This window comes from Primulina tabacum, chromosome 8 (genome assembly GCF_025594145.1).
Source record: "Primulina tabacum isolate GXHZ01 chromosome 8, ASM2559414v2, whole genome shotgun sequence".
NCBI classification, from domain to species: Eukaryota; Viridiplantae; Streptophyta; class Magnoliopsida; order Lamiales; family Gesneriaceae; genus Primulina; species Primulina tabacum.
The window spans coordinates 8866860-8883182 of record NC_134557.1 but is presented as its reverse complement, the minus strand read 5'-3'; the positions used below and the strand labels follow the sequence as shown (position 1 = coordinate 8883182).

Genomic DNA, 16323 nt, shown 5'->3' with positions numbered 1-16323 from the left:
GATACCGAAGCGGAGATGATACGGGAGACGATCCGGGACGAACTTAGCTCAATTTCTTCAAAGAAAACTTACTAAATATATGCTGGAAATTTTTAGAGGAGATGTGCTCGTTGAATGAAAAAAAAGAAGGAAGAAAATGAAATAAATAAATTGAGATATGAGTGTTTTAAAAACACAACCTTCTCTTTAGTCAAAAAGTTTAATAACATGTTTTGTTTTGTGTTTTGTGTGTGTACGTGTATATGTGTGTGTAAATGTGTGAGTGTGTGTGTGAGTCAAAGTGTGTGTGCTTGTGTGTTGATATATATGTGTATATATATATATACCTACATATATATAAACAATTGTAACATATGTATTTAATATACTAAAAAATCTATTTAAAAACATTTAACATACTAATTTAAAATAAATCTCATATTAACCCCATTATAAATTTTAAATTTAAATAAGATGCACAAATACTACAACTTTAAAATTTTAAAATCAATTAATCATTTAAATAATTAAGCTCTTAAATTACTAAAATTAATTAAATTATTTAAAATACTCCATCCTTATCTTAAATAAAATACTGCATTAAAATTTACTAAAAAAAATCGTCCCTATCTCCTTTCTTCGATCTCGCCTCGAATAATCGCCTGAAACATAAAACTCTAGAAAACATTTTAACATACATTAAATAAACATAAATAATTAAAATAATAAATTTCATAAATTAAATATATACATGGATTTTACGTATACTATTTTGGGCTTTACACTTTTTTCCACAAATGAAAAAGGCTCTTTTTCCCCTCATTTATATCAAAACATTGTTTTTTTCCTGAAAGATCACTTAGAAAATCAAACTGATTAAATTAATTTTACAAGTTATAATTATTGAAGTGAGTTTTTGTATCAGACTGACCATAAGTTTAACTTAATCAAAGGAGACAATTTTATTCAGTCATTGACTTCTAACAGATGTCTTTTGGACAACAAATAAACTCACAAAATTGAAAACAGAAACAAGAATGGGAAACAATACAAATGAAGGGATATTCGTGCAATGTAGATAACTTTAATTGACATTTCAACCAGTGTCATGTTCGGGCAAGACAGAAACAGTAATCTTGTCTCGAAAAATAAGATATAGTGTGTATAATATAAATACACACACACGCACACACACACAATATTCACATGAAACCATTTATTCAACAAGAATTTAGAATTCACAACTTAAGTTCCATGGATTTTCTATACAAACTGAATTACAACAAGTCCAGAAGACGAGGAGGATTCAGGGCTTGCATTTTCGTTTTTGGTAAGTTATTGCTTTATTCTTTTGCTGAAGAACTGTACAAAGATTTTGAGTAAGATCAATCAACGGACACATTTATGTTCTTTTATGAAAATAGAAATTTTGCAATTTGGTGCAGTTTTGGGAGCCTTGGAAAACATAGGATTTGTGGCAAACATGTCCATTATGGTACTATACTTCCATCATGTTATGTCCTTGGGTATTTCGACCTCGGCCAACACGCTCACCAACTTTTTAGGTTCAACTTTCTTGCTCACCATTGTGGGAGGTTTCATCTCAGACACTTATCTGAATCGACTGTACACATGCCTGATTTTTGGATTTCTTGAAATTACGGTAAAAAAAATTTATCACTCAATAATTCCTCAAGAAAAATGCACCCCTAAATTTCTTGTCAGATTATTCTTGTTTTTGGTCCACAGGGACTGCTCCTAATTACAATCCAGGCGTACTACAAGAATTCACAAGCTGATTCCGGAGAAAAATCGAGCTGTGTCAAAGGTGGTGAAGCGTTCATGTTTTATACTTCTTTGTGCTTGCTAGCTTTAGGATCTGGTGGAGTGAAGGGGTCGATTGCTGCACTTGGAGCGGATCAGTTCGATCGGACGGACCCAGAATGGGCAAGGTCCGTTGCAAGCTATTTCAACTATTATCAGTTTAGTGTTACCATTGGATCACTATTAGCAGTTACAGCAGTTGTGTGGATTGCTTTGAATAAAGGTTGGCACTGGGCTTTCTTCACTGGTTTAGTAACGGCGTTCATTGGTTTCATCGTTCTTACACTTGGAAAGCCTTTCTATATGTCCCAACCGTTAGCAAGCAGCTCCATTGTTAAGATATCACAGGTCCGAATCAATTCCACTCAACCCAAAAATCTACTTGCGTGTAGCAAGACAAACTACAAGGAAACAGGGGTGCAAGACAAATTTAGGCACATTAAGTGTTGTAGAGGTGAGGTGCAAGTGCGTTCTAGAGGATAATATATCAAAACCTAAAAAAAGAAACAAATTTTTCCAGATATACCAAAAAAATTGCTTTATAAACTATGATGAACTATGACAATAAATTATCATTGATTAAAAAGTGAAAAGGTATTTCACTTCGGATTTCCCAAGTGCCTAAAGTGCACTTTGAAACTTTTAAAGTGTACAGAGGCTCGTGCCTCATGGCCGAGGCACATATGCTCAGGTAAAGGGCCAAAATTTAGCTTCTGTCTAGGCTCAACGGTAGAGAATCACTGCAGCTTCGAGCCTAGAAGCTCATCAATTTTTTGTTGATTATGATTCTGGTGTATTTTAGGTCATTATTGCTGCGATTCAGAATAGGAATCTGAAATTACCCGAAAACCCTGGCATGTTGCATGAGACTGCCAAGAAAGAAAGAGATATTTCTGAAGAAAAACTTCTACACACTAAACAATTCAGGTACACTCAACTTTTTACATAGATGCCTCATAGAGGTTTTGGTTCGCTTTACTGATAATGGTGTTAAAAATCAGGTTCCTAGACAAAGCTGCTGTTCTCTGGGACGGAGTGAATACTCAGCCAAGGAGAGTTTGCACGGTTACACAAGTTGAGGAAGTCAAGAAACTGATAAGGATGCTGCCTATCTTTTCCAGTACAGTTATAATGAACACATGCCTGGCACAACTGCAGACTTTCTCTGTAATCCAAGGGTACATGATGGAACCTCATTTGGCCACATTAAATATCCCAAATCCTTCCATACCGGTAATTCCCATAATGTTCATGGTTATTCTACTTCCACTCTATGAATTTTTCTTCATCCCATTAGCCCGAAGATTGACAGGCCATCCAACTGGGATAACTCAGCTCCAACGTGTAGGCGTTGGGCTTGTTCTCTCAGTCCTTTCAATGGGAATAGCCGGTTTGGTTGAGGTAAAAAGAAGGGATCAAGCTCTCAAGAATCCATTAAAGCCCATTAGTCTTTTCTGGCTTTCCTTTCAGTATGGAATCTTTGGGATAGCAGACATGTTTGTAATGGTTGGACTGATGGAATTCTTCTATAAAGAAGCTCCATCTGGAATGAGGTCTCTTTCCACTTCTTTTTCGTTGCTATCACTATCTTTTGGGTATTTCTTTAGCAGTATATTTGTCACCATCATCAATGCCATAACAGAGAAGGTTGCAGCAAGTAAACAAGGCTGGCTGGAAGCAAAAGAATTGAACCATAACAAGTTGGATTATTTTTACTGGTTTTTAGCCATCCTTAGTAGCCTCAATTTTGCTATCTATCTACTATGGGCATCATGGTACAAGTACAGATCAGATGTTAAAGAAACAGATGAACAATATTGATAATGTGTTCAGAAGTAAGGATATCCATGAGTTCTTGAACTCTGCCAGAAAATGTTTAATCCAACTTGGGGCAGCTGCAGCTGCAAGATGGAGTTTTCTTTCTTCTATTTTCTTTCTTCAATTATGTTAATAATCTACGGAAAAAAAAAACAATTTATGGGAAGGCTAATCATATGACCTCAAGGAACAACAAGTACCAGATAATCAATTAAAAATCAGATGAAAAAGTAATGAGGTAACAACTCCTATAAACTGTTTTGCCCCAATCTAAGGTTTAAAAGAACGAATAGTCATCAGAAACCTCATACAACACAAAGAGTTCATCCACTGCACAAAATTTGATCCTCTAATTAATAGCTACATACCTGATAACAGTTACCAAGACCGTGTAAGCCTTGGTAATGGTGTTTTTTTTCTTTCCATTTTGTCCCAAATGCTTATTCGTGGTTTCTCGCCAACTTCCAGAACCATCTTCAATATACACAAATTTTGGTAGTTCTGTATGAAACAAATTTAAAATCCAGCTTGTGTTGCTTCAACAGAAACAATAACAATGATTTCTGATGTCCTCTCTGCCGAGCTGTCATGCCAACTAGCTTGCTTTTGCAATCAGACCAACATTGTATCACTCTCTGATTGCCACGAAAATCGCATTCAATAGTGCTAAGTCAATCCCTTTACTTTGCTCTTTGCAATTGCGAGTGTTTGCGCTAAAATTTTAGGAAAAGAATAGGTCTGTTCTCCAAATGATATGATGTCAGAAAATAATAATCATAACATCAAATCCTATGATGGATGACAAAAAACGCCAACACAAGAAAAATCGCCATCGATGACCCACATATCTAAATGTTCAAGTTGCCTTTGTATTATATCCAACTTTGTTTCAGACGACCAGTATATGAATTTATTTTCTGTCCTAAATGATGTGGTTGAGTTAGCATGAACAATTCCTAAACTCAAGCCAAGGTGCGATGCATCAATGTCATCAAACTTGATTCTCTGCTGCTCCAATAATTTCTCGACCACATCTAACATGATTCTGTCATGAATCACTGAGTCCTTTAATAACGCATCAAACAGCGAAACAATCTTGTCTACAAAATCGTCGGCCCAAATTTTCAAAGTCAAGGACGAGCTCCTGACAAAAAGAAGTCCAGTGGTCTTACCAATAAAAACATCATTTGCGCGGACAAATGAATCATAAAATGAATCACTGGTACAAGGAAGCATATTTCCTTCGAGCACCCAGGTACTATAACCAAGATCCAAACTCTTTCTAGTCACATAAGCACTCACTAAAATCTCTTTGACAAGTTCGGCCATTGAATCCTGAAATGTGATAGACTTGGCAAGGTTGTTAACGTCAGAAAAGTGGCTTGCATCAATCACTGGATGACCCCTTCTTGCAAGATCTAGCAAGACATGAGACATTGGGCCAACAAATACATAATTTCGAACATCCAGCTTCTCAAAGTGGCAGACCATATTCCTGATAACTGTCTCGTGTACTCTATATAGACTTACTAATATAACAGATTTATTTTTCTGAACAGATTGAAGGATGGGACCAAGATTGCGGGAACTATCCACAATTCTATTAGTAAGCACCTTTCTAAAGCAGAAATCATACCACTTTAGCTCATTCAGCAGATATAGCTTCAACAAGCTAAAATCGCTATAATTTGCATCCACTAAGTAAGAATCTGGCCCCGCTGTTTTCCGATAATTGACACCTGGATCCCTATGAGAGATGCTCAGTGCTCTCTCATGAAGAAAATTTGTATAAATATTGAAGTACCCATGAGACTGGATAAATTTAAGAAACCAGGGAGTCCAAATTTTCTCTCCCAACTTTTTGTACCAACTGGTTGTCAACTGATTCAGCAATAATGAAAATTAAGGACAGAGAAATGAAGGAAAAAAGAGCACAGTGATTAATATAAAAGGTTACCATTCCCTCCAAAAACGGTTTCATGTTTTTTGATTTATGTGCGTCATACCACAGACGGAACTCTTTCCAAGGTCTTGGGAAAAGAAGCTGGCCCCAAGTGCCAACCAGCTGATACAAGAAGATACAAGTCCCGTCATCCAATTGCATTTTGTTTCCATGTTTACCTGATCAAAGAACCATAACACGTCAGGTAAAAACTCAAACCACCACCCATACTACAAACATATTCACGGGCATAATGAGAGGCGCGGAGGACAGATGAGGCCCCTAAGAATCATTAAGTGCATTACTCATCTGATCTGTTTCTTAAAGAGGGTAACATACACAATATGGACCAATGAAGGCTCCGTCATGCATTGAAAACGAATTTAAAAATGCAGTAAGATGATAAATATTTGGAATTTTGATCTAATTATAATAGCTAAATCAGCTTCAGATGACGAAGACTGTCAACACTATTTTTAATTTGCCTACGGTTCTAGTGAAGAAATAATATATTTAAGTTACAGCATTCTAATTCTGTTAAACTTTCTGATCCGCTAAACTACCAAAACCCACTTTAAGTTAATGTCCTAATAAGAAACCGCAAAAGAAATTAAACAGGATAGACATTACCTGGCACAAACCTAGGCCGCTGCAGCGATGCACCGTAAATCGAAGTACTAAAATTGGAGACATTATAGTAATAATTCACAATCACAGCCTTAAGAAACCTATCACGAGAAACAAATACAAAATATATCATTATGACGCAACTACGATCCTATACATAAATGACAGCAAAATGACGCCTACAATGAATAAAAAGTCAGCAAGCAGGTCAAATAGAAAACCTATAGTAGAGTGGCGAAACCTCCGGATCATCTTCAACAACAAAAGCAAACTCTTAATCGGAGGTGGGCCACCAGGCCTCAATCCATTGCGCCTGAAGCCCAGCATTTGCCGTTCGATAATGCATCAACTTTTCTCCATAACTCCAATCAAACCCATCGACAAAATCGAGAATCTTCCGGGAATGGTTCAATTTTCGGTCCAAATCCACAGGCCCATTAGAGGAATCTTGCAGAAAATTATCGACGAATATGTGCAAGTGAACTTTATCGTTGATATCGTAGTGGGCTTTGGAGAGGGAGGTGAGGCAGCGGGAGAGAGATTCCAGACGGTCGAAGGTGAGGACTTTGATGATGAAAGTGAAGTTCTGGTTCGAGTTCAGGTTTGGGCTTGGATTTTGACGCAGCAGGTGTTCGATTCGGGGCTTGGGATTTGAGGGTGAGAGAGAGAAGATGAATAACATCAAGAGGGAAACGAGGAGGAGCATGACTAGCAGAGGGATCGATTTGCGCTTGCGGGGAGCAGGCGCCATTGCAGCCAGCAGTTCGGCGAGTGAGAATGAACAGAGGAGAAGCAAATGGTTTGGAGACACACGTTTTACAAAAGTGTTTTTCACTTGACATAGTTTAATTTCACAGTTAATATTATTTTATCTATTTTTTTTATCAATCTATCATCCTCATTAAATATATTAAATAATTTTTTATTCTATTAAAACATTTATAAAATAAAATTAAATAAAAAAATTATTGTAATATTTATTTTTTCAAAAACATTTTTATTTATGTAAAAATACAAATATATATAAGCTTAAATATACAAAACACGTTGCACAAGCTTTATTACGGGTGTTTGTGCTTTGTGTACGTAACGACACGTGACTGGTGGAAAAAAAATGCTTTATTACGAATATATTATAATCATGTCCGTTTGTAACATAATTTAACCTAAAAATTTATTTTTCATGGTAAGTCTCTGGAACAACTTTCTTTCTTTTGTGAAAAGAAATTTTTGACATATATGTTTTCCACGTAATCAAATATCAATATATTCAAAGAAGATTTTCATAATATATATTGATTCATATTATATTTTTCAAATTTTTCATTATCATGTTAATAGAGAATTAGTAATTTTATAGTTAGTGATATTTATTATTTCGTTTGTTTTAAATCTTAATACTATTTCACATTAATTTATTATTTTTAATATTTGTTTCAGGATGACCGCAAATAGGTCTATAGGATTTCAGTGTCATGCATTTACAAGAGACACATATTTCGAATGCAATTTCTTATGAAATTGTTTGATGATATAGTGTATGATTACAGTGTTATTACTTAAACATGAATATCAGCAGCCGGTTTGGAAAGACCGAATAGCAGTTCGTAACCACCGATCGGTTCAGACCTTCCGAAGGTGAGTTTTCGAAGCTTCCGCACCCATGCAGCCTGCAAAGTAGTAGCACATCCAATGAACTTTGTACGCGTAAGAGTTCCAATCTTTTGAACCCAAGAATGGACCTTCTGATCTCCATCGTCTGGTGAGGTGTCAAAGCCAGCATGACACGTATGCCTGGGACAGGTCTCGGGTTGGACGAGTCGAGGGGACAGAGCAATGTTTAGAGGAGATCGATGCTTCCAAAGAAGGTTTTCAGCATCTATTATTTTCGAGTTTATTTACAAACATCTATTTGGTTGTATAACACTTTATTCAGGTTTTACCAGTGCTGTAGCGGAGATATTATAAGTTATTTTACAATTTCCACTTATTTTAAATGTAAATTTTATATAATTTTGGAATAATATAATATTAGCCCGAGTAGATCAATTTAATATATTGAAAAACTATAGAGTTTAAAATTTTAGTCCGGATGTATGGCTGGAACGCATAGAGCAGTGTTTTCACACAGTCAGGTACGGTGACGAGGAGAAGATGGAGACGCAAACTTCATGATTCAGGGGAAGGCCATAAAGTGGTGGAAGGTCACCTCGGCTACTCTGATCCAGCAGCGACATGGACAATTAAAATGGGAGCGGAGCACTTCCGCCTTTCTGACCACTACTTCGACAGTAATGGAAACATTTAAGATATGAATCACTAATATATGAGTACAATAATGGTTAAATCAAGCATTTTTAATAAATAAATTTAGCATTTAGATGTGGAATAATAATCATCCGGCCTCCAAAAATTGGCACTAAATAAGAATATTTATTGTATGAATCACCAATATCTAAGTAAAATTTGGGTGAAATGAAACACTTTCAGTGAGTAATTTGAGTATTTAAACGTGAGGACACCAACCATCCAAACTTGAGAAACTCGGAAGGGTGAAACCACTTTCAACGAGTAAATTGAATATTTAGATTTGGGGGATACGAACAACTAACCTCTAGAAATTTGGCACTAATTGAATATCTAAGTACAGTTTAGGTTTAATCTTTCAATGTGTAAATTGGATATGCTCGTCTTTAAATATCAATTTTCAAATCATTTTGAAATTACAAACCTAAGTGGTATTACTTATAATGTAACACAATTGATTCGTGGTTTCCAAAACTTCCGCTAATATATACTCACATTGAGTTTGGAAATGTGTAATCGAGGAAATTTGATACTAGAAATTTCTCTACGAGAATTATTGAAATTTTTTCCTTAGTTTATGGGAAATCAGTCTAGAGGTTCACACAAATGACTACTCATTTCATGAATTTCCAAACGTAATCGAGGAAATTTGATACTAGAAATTTCTCTCTACGAGAATGATTGCAATTTTTTCCTTAGTCTATGGGAAACCAGTCTAGAGGTTCACACCAATGACTACTCATTTCATGAATTCAAGTCACTTTATAAGCGTTTAGTATGGATATGTTCCCAGTTAGAGTTATGCGTGTAACTTGATGTAGATGGATGAAACATGTTATGTGTTAATTCAATAAATTCTAGTTAGAGAGGCTAATTTTGTTTAATTATATACAAGATAAATCTTAATCTTTAAGAATATTATGCCAGGAATCGGTATGCTACGCGTTAGAACACTTGATTTACTTTGTATCGGCACTGATTAGTCAACACATGGTTAAACAGATTAGAAATAGTACTCGATTTCAATATTTGACTGACTTTAGGGTGAAAAGATGAAATTCCAGAGCGATTTAATGCTGTTGAATTTAATTAAATTCAGATAAGAAAAATTGGACAGTTAGATTTATTAAGTTTATTAATTCGAGAAATCATTTAATAAATATGTTTGGAAATTTTATCGTGAATTAAGTAATTAATTTATTGAATTTGAACATGACACGTAGATTATAAACTTGTCTCGGTACCGTTGTACGCCTTAGTCTTTTTTAAGAATTTGAATTATCGTCTAAATTAATCTTCCCTAGTCTCTAATTTGGATTTTTTTGCTTTTTATTTAATTTAATTTAATTTTAATTAATTTATCTCATCTCGTGGTCAAACAGTACTAATCCCGAATTTTCTGTTAAATAATGACACGAGGAATTTCATACTTTCACTTTGCAGAAATTTCATGCAAAGCTTTCAGATTTAGGCCTTGAACGAAATGGTCCCACTGGCGATGGAAGTCACGTTTCAACTAGAGATGTTGGTACATTAGGCTACGCAGCACCCGAATATTTGGCTATAGATTTTTTCCATCATTTTCTCAGAACTTCTAACTGTGTTGAGTCAACAATTTGTTTTAAATTAGACTGAACTTAGCCAAGATTTCCATGTTCGTTTAAATATCACAGGACATTTGTCTCCCAAGACTGCTGTTTACAGTTGGGGTGGTTCTGCTGGAGCAGCTATCAGGTAAACGAGCACGAGGCGATGAGACCATCGGAGGTACCTTAGTAGATTGAGCTAAGCCATTTATAGGTGACTCGAGGCAATTTTCAAGAATCATGGATACAAGATTAAGGTTTTGTATTATTACAAGAAGAGAGCGCAGGCTGCATCTTACCTAGCATTACGGTGCCTATACAATGACCCTCAGGAAAGGCCTTCTACGGCTGAGGTTCTATTCGAGCCACAACAGGTTAAAGTTATACAACACTCACAACTAGGCACGATGGATCATCGTGTTAAGGTGCGAGCGTTAGAATAACAAATGAATGCCCCTCGTTTTTTTTTTTTTTCCTTTTTTGGATGTTCAGTACTAATGGTTTTGATTTTCATGAACTACCAGCTGTACTGTTTTGGTTGCATAGGAAATGCAGTTATTTAGCTTCAGAAAATGTCGCCAGTAATGCTTACAAAATTTAATATAACATGTAAACTTAGCTTCCAAAAATACGTTAACTCGCATCCTTTAATAAAACGCTCCATTTTGCAACCTCCTTTGTGGTTTACAAGGAATATATATTACAATCAGGACATATTCGTCTCACGTGAAGCAGGAATACCTCTAATCTGTTTCTTGGGTGTCCTCTTCTGTTTTCCAAACCACATCCTCAAGACAGGTTGACAGATTTTTATAGAACTGCATTCAGGAAACAGCACGGTAAGGTAATTTTACACGGATACAGAAGGTGCTCTTTTCAAGAAATTCGACAGCAAAACTGAGCGTACCTTGTGGAACTCCAAAGTATCTCCTTTTGCCTTTCTTACCTCGACCATGTGGAAAGAAGGGGCAACTTGAAATACCTAAGCACAATGCTTGTGTTATGAACACAGAAATATCTGAAAGCTGGATTTTTTTTATTCTCGTATGAAATGCAATGTAAAGCGACTGCAAATACCTCAGTAGAGACATCGAGGTTGCCTTTTCTTCCTGATTTTATATTTTGAAGGCTCATCTGAGAGTGGTAGAGAGAATGGGCCCAAAAAAGTAGCAGAAAGATCAATGAAATTTGAAAACTTTAAACTGGAACAGGTACCAAAGGAAAATTCAGTAATACCTTGTAATTCTTCTTGTGAACATCAAAACCAAGAGGCTTAACAGCTTGTTCGATTTTCTTGATTATCTCGTTGGCTGGACGCTTAGAAGTGAAACTTGTTTCCCTCATGAGCTTCTGTACCATTTCCATGCCAACAAAAGATTATGTATGACGATTATGTCACATTATATATTTGTATAATTTGTGAAGAGGAAACAAGAATACCAACCTGTTCTATATTGAATAGATTCCTAAGATTGAGGCCTTTTGACATGGAAATTATTGCAAACGCATTCATTGCAGCTGGCTGCTCCTCCTTTTTCTCTATTTCTAGATATTCCTGCAAATAAGAAATTCAATCATCAGTTTTTCCGATTTTGAATTTCTTGTTTGGCCGCGATGTAGTCCATGTCTGAAAAATCTTACTTCAGAATTATTAGAAAAAACTCCAACATCATCCAAGTTCATATCTTCGGCCTCATAAAAAACAGATGCTTTGTAATCTTTCTTAAACCACTCATCTTCCAGAATTTCGGAGGGAGTAATTCGCTGCAAAGCAAAAGACGATATAAAACTTGAGAAAATTCTATATACTTGCATGTATTGAAGTAATAAGATGACTTTTTTTCATTGACCGTACTTTCTCTGGATTTGGTTCAAGAATCCTAGCGATTAATTTGATGGCACCACTGGAAAACCATGAAGGGCGAGTGAATTTTGCAGAAGATATCTGGATATGTTACGGTCAAAATGGTGAGAACTTTACAGACAAGGGAAAAAGATGCACTAAAAAAACAGCACTCACTTTTGAATATAGTTCCGTTAGATTACAATCATTGAAAGGCAAGTAACCTGCAAGCAATACAAAGAGTATGACTCCACAAGACCACATGTCTGCAGTTGCTCCATCGTAGCCTCGATCATTCAGAACCTATGAAGATATATCCCTCCCATTTCTCAGAGCATATCAGAGAAAAAAAAAGCAAAAGATTTATTTAAATATAATCCAGGATATGAGAGTATTGTGACTTTCTAACTTTACCTCCGGAGCAACATAATTTGGAGTTCCACACGTTGTATGCAACAAACCGTCATCCTGTCAAGTTAATCATTTTGTGTATTTGAATAATGCTTCCGTTGTATGGTGCAAATGTGTACAGCGTAAAGCATAAACGAGTGGCACACAATGGTAGTAAATGACAAAAATAATCCTCCAGGGTCTCATATTCACCCTGATTTGCTGGGATAGAGCACTTAGTCCAAAATCAGAAACTTTGAGGTTTCCTTCAGTATCCAGTAGTAAGTTCTCCAGCTGCACCAGTTGGGGAAGAATAAAGCATAAGTTTATATTTTCTCATGCAGGGTCTGAAAAATTGAAGTCACTTATCTAGTTAAATGTTGATAAAATACTCCGAGAGAGATGCTAAAAGGAAAGACATTCTAAAAAGCTAAGTCACCAACCTTGAGGTCTCTGTGAAAGACTCCTCTGCTATGGCAATAATCAACAGCATTAATGAGCTGCTGAAAATATTTTCTAGCTTCATCTTCTTGCATTCGACCATGTTTCACCTTCACCAATTATAAAAATAATATATCAGACAGGTTAAACAAATGATTCAGATAAATTTGACGGATGAAGCGAATGGAATAAGGGTAACTCAAAAGATCAAAATCCACTCACTGTATATATATTCGAAAACTCTTAGTATGACCAACTGTTAGAATTTAATTCATATGTCAGAGTGGAGAGTACGAACTCTAAAACTAGTCTCTTAGATGGGAGAGAACCCCTCGAACTTTTAAGTCGTGAATCCGACATGGGATTATTACATAGAAGCAAGACTTTCTACGATATAGTTTCATAAGAAGGTGAAAATGGCAAGATACGTTTGTGTAGGAAGGTTTCATCTTACAATTGTATCAAAGAGCTCCCCTCCTGTGACAAATTCCATGATTATGAATATCTTGGTCTTGCTCGCCATAACCTGACGAAAGGCAAGAATATCAGGCTAGCAGTCAACACTAGACCTTCCCGAGGAGAGGTCACTTTAATGCTATGCATTTCTTGCAAATTTACAGTAAAAAGCAGTCACTGATTGCAAATTCTAAGTCATAGTTAGAGATAGAGAGATGGGATTGACCTCATACAAACGAATTACATTGGGATGTTTTATCAACTTCATCGTCGCTATCTCCCGTTTGATCTGCCAAATTTTTGCATAACGATTTGTTATCAGGCTAATACAGCAAGAACAACAACTTACTTAAGAAGTCATGATTCAATAACCTGTTCAGCCATTTTGTGCTCGAGGACCATATCCTTATTAAGAATCTTTAGAGCCACGGATTCTCCAGTCTCGGAGTTCTTAGCGAGTTTCACTTTTGCAAACGAACCCCGGCCAATTGTCTTGCCAACCTCATATTTGCCAATTCTGCGCCCAACTTTGGATTGCTTCATTCTTGATTGACTTTCTATTGAATTTGCAAAAACAGCATCCAATTTCATTTTTATGCCCATTAAGTTCACTTTATCAAGAAGACTTGTACACTTACTGAATCAAACACTACTTTCAATGGGGATCGTGACTAAAGAAAGAGAACAGATAATTTTTATTTATTTTTAATAAAAATTTAAACTCCACTCATATATAAAGCTCACAACTTTTTCCAACCAAACTCGAACAATTAATTTCTGCACCCACGTTCATAATTTACTCAAAACACTAGAGAACCAACAAAAGCCAAGAAAATGTCGGAGACAATAAAAAATTTCCGAACAGTTAAGTTAGTCTCCATAGGACAGTTCGCTTCCAGAAAACCACTTACAAGAAAGCTGGATGCTTCAAAGAATCGACAGGTTAATATTGAGCGTGAGAATAGGAGAGATCAGGTTGGCCTCAAAGAGCCCACAAGTTCTCCATACAATATATAACAAATTAATAACAGAAGGGAACGTCTTTCGCGGCTTCGATGAGTTTCTAGTGATGGTGATGGTTTCATAGGATTGCGGGAGGATTCACGTTCTTACATCTTCAGGTTCAATCAGGGTGAAAACTTGACACGGTTGCTACACGGAGTAGGGATGGGGCAAGGCACATGGCACGAAAATTTAGACAGAAGGACAGTGAGATCATGTACGATAGGTACGGCTAAAAAAACATTGGACCCATTAGGGTTATTTTATTTTTAAATGTTGGTCAATTATTATTATTATTTTTTAAAAATGATATATATTTCAAATATATTGGATCTATAAAAAATAGTCTACTCAAATTATTTGATTAATTTCTCTATTTTTTTAATGGAGATGAGAAAATTGTGATCCGTAAAATAAACGTGTTGAAAATGACGACGTTCATTACCAACAATTGTTGAAAAAATTTGTACACGGCAGCCTCAAATTTTGAAAATTGAGATGCGTATACAAATTTGGTTTGAATCTCGAGCTCCCAAAACACTCGGTGATGGTATGAGTGTGCCTATAAATATCGAAGGCATTGAGGTCCCTAAACACACAATCTCATACAGAAAATACATCATCTAAAGGAGTGTTGAAGTGTTTAGAATGCTTCAATCGAAAAGAAATCAGAAAGCTTCAACAAATTTTCAATGGCTGGAGGTAATTCTCGATCCGTTTTCGCATATTATATCATGTTTATGTATACGTAAAAACATGATTTTAGAGGAAAATTCTAACATTTGGTATCAGAGCATTGATACCTCTGCCTTGAAATTTTTTTTATTTGCGTAAAAAGCTTGAAGTTTGGATATGGATTTTAAGAATGTTTACGTGCCTGAAAATTTCTTCGGAAAATTTCTTCACGTTGCACTTCGAAGTTCTCGGATGAGATCTTGAAAATTGTATAAAGTTTCTAAATTTGAAAATTAAAAGAAATTTTTTGAGAGCAAATTTTGAGAAATCCTTCGGAAGACGAAGAAGACTTCGAATGCTTGTGATTATCTGTAATGGAATTGAAGCTATATGAAATCAATAATTTCGTACATAGAATTATTACAAAACAAGACCCACACGCTAATTTTCATTATATTAGGCTTTCATTCTTTAAGGCTTTGTCGGGAAATAATTGATTTGAAATCATATTGGTGGGTCCCGCAACATTAATAATAATATTATTATTTTTAAAATAAAAATAATAATAATAAATAAATAAATAATTAATTAATGTGTAATTAAGTTATATGTATAATTCGGTATACATATAGCATTTGGTTAAATAATTTGTACACATTGAAATAATTCCAAGTTCAACGTAATTTCTAATACATGTTTAAAAATTATTTTTGCATGTTAGATAAAATGTCAAATATTATGGATAAGTGTTTGATGTGTACATGCAAATTTAATATTATACTTGCATTTATTTTTGAAGTTTTTTAAATGCAAATTGTATTGAAAAATATTTTGAAAAAACAATATTCACATTGTGTTCATATTAAATTATATTAAGTTGTTTATAATTAAAATGAACATATCAAGTAAGATGTGAATATAATAAAATATTTCAGATATTCACAAATGAACAAATAATACTCACTTTATCACTACTCTGATAAAAGAGAAAAACTGATGAGGAGCTCACATTTTTATGTAAAGGTGATCCTCACTTTATCACTACTCTGATTTAAGAGAAAAACTGATGGGGAACGTATTTGTTCATATTAAGTAAAAATGTGAATATAAAGTTATTTAATAAAACATTTTGGCTTATAAAGATTCACATAAATGTGGATAATTAAGTTGAATAATAATTATAAGTGATGTAAGAAAACATGATCTGAGGGAGTTCTTCATAGATCGGTTTAAACTGCATTGACTAGCCACTGGTCTCCCTGAGGAACGTTGCTCTGTCTAGGAGTTAGGTATTTAAAGTGCCTTAGCACTACCTATCTTTCCTGGGAGTACTCTTGGAAAGTGTTGATTGCGAAATAATTATTATATAAAGCATTAAGTAAAGCCAAAATTTTGTCCGGTGAACCGTATAAATTTAAATAATTGAGGAATAG

At 35.1% G+C, this 16323-nt stretch overlaps 3 protein-coding genes across 8 annotated transcripts; 1 reads left to right on the top strand and 2 right to left on the bottom strand.

Moving 5' to 3' along the window:
- The first annotated feature begins 1054 nt into the window (after positions 1 to 1054).
- Positions 1055 to 3624, top strand: LOC142553621 (protein NRT1/ PTR FAMILY 4.6-like). The gene is made up of 5 exons (XM_075664004.1): positions 1055 to 1309; positions 1425 to 1642; positions 1729 to 2151; positions 2606 to 2730; positions 2805 to 3624. Exons 1-5 carry the CDS (start codon positions 1186 to 1188, stop codon positions 3622 to 3624), a joined length of 1710 nt encoding a protein of 569 aa, XP_075520119.1. The 5' UTR covers positions 1055 to 1185.
- On the bottom strand, positions 2072 to 7001 carry LOC142553620 (uncharacterized). 4 transcript variants are annotated; one of them, XR_012821976.1, is made up of 5 exons: positions 6412 to 7001; positions 6194 to 6291; positions 5579 to 5742; positions 3990 to 5502; positions 2072 to 2204 (listed from the first exon to the last, which is right to left on the bottom strand). XR_012821976.1 is itself a non-coding variant. In XM_075664003.1 (4 exons), the coding sequence occupies exons 3-4, from the start codon at positions 5723 to 5725 to the stop codon at positions 4411 to 4413; spliced, it is 1239 nt and encodes a 412-aa protein (XP_075520118.1). In that variant the 5' UTR covers positions 5726 to 5742; positions 6194 to 6291; positions 6412 to 7001; the 3' UTR covers positions 3809 to 4410. The 4 variants fall into 4 exon arrangements, 1 of the variants encoding a protein (XP_075520118.1); XR_012821975.1 differs by lacking the exon at positions 2072 to 2204 and adding an exon at positions 3360 to 3474; XR_012821974.1 differs by lacking the exon at positions 2072 to 2204 and adding an exon at positions 3620 to 3758.
- A 3655-nt stretch (positions 7002 to 10656) lies between these two features.
- Positions 10657 to 14350, bottom strand: LOC142553618 (CBL-interacting serine/threonine-protein kinase 3-like). Of its 3 annotated transcripts, none has more exons than XM_075664001.1 (15): positions 14125 to 14350; positions 13586 to 13770; positions 13440 to 13502; positions 13212 to 13283; positions 12760 to 12867; positions 12530 to 12610; positions 12341 to 12394; positions 12104 to 12229; positions 11939 to 12028; positions 11725 to 11847; positions 11528 to 11638; positions 11320 to 11433; positions 11161 to 11217; positions 10991 to 11065; positions 10713 to 10901 (listed from the first exon to the last, which is right to left on the bottom strand). In XM_075664001.1, exons 2-15 carry the CDS (start codon positions 13754 to 13756, stop codon positions 10827 to 10829), a joined length of 1320 nt encoding a protein of 439 aa, XP_075520116.1. In that variant the 5' UTR covers positions 13757 to 13770; positions 14125 to 14350; the 3' UTR covers positions 10713 to 10826. The 3 variants fall into 3 exon arrangements, with proteins under 3 accessions (XP_075520117.1, XP_075520116.1, XP_075520115.1); XM_075664000.1 differs by having other exon boundaries at positions 13586 to 13884; positions 14125 to 14324; XM_075664002.1 differs by lacking the exon at positions 13212 to 13283 and having other exon boundaries at positions 10657 to 10901; positions 13586 to 13884; positions 14125 to 14331.
- Between the last annotated feature and the right edge of the window lie 1973 nt (positions 14351 to 16323).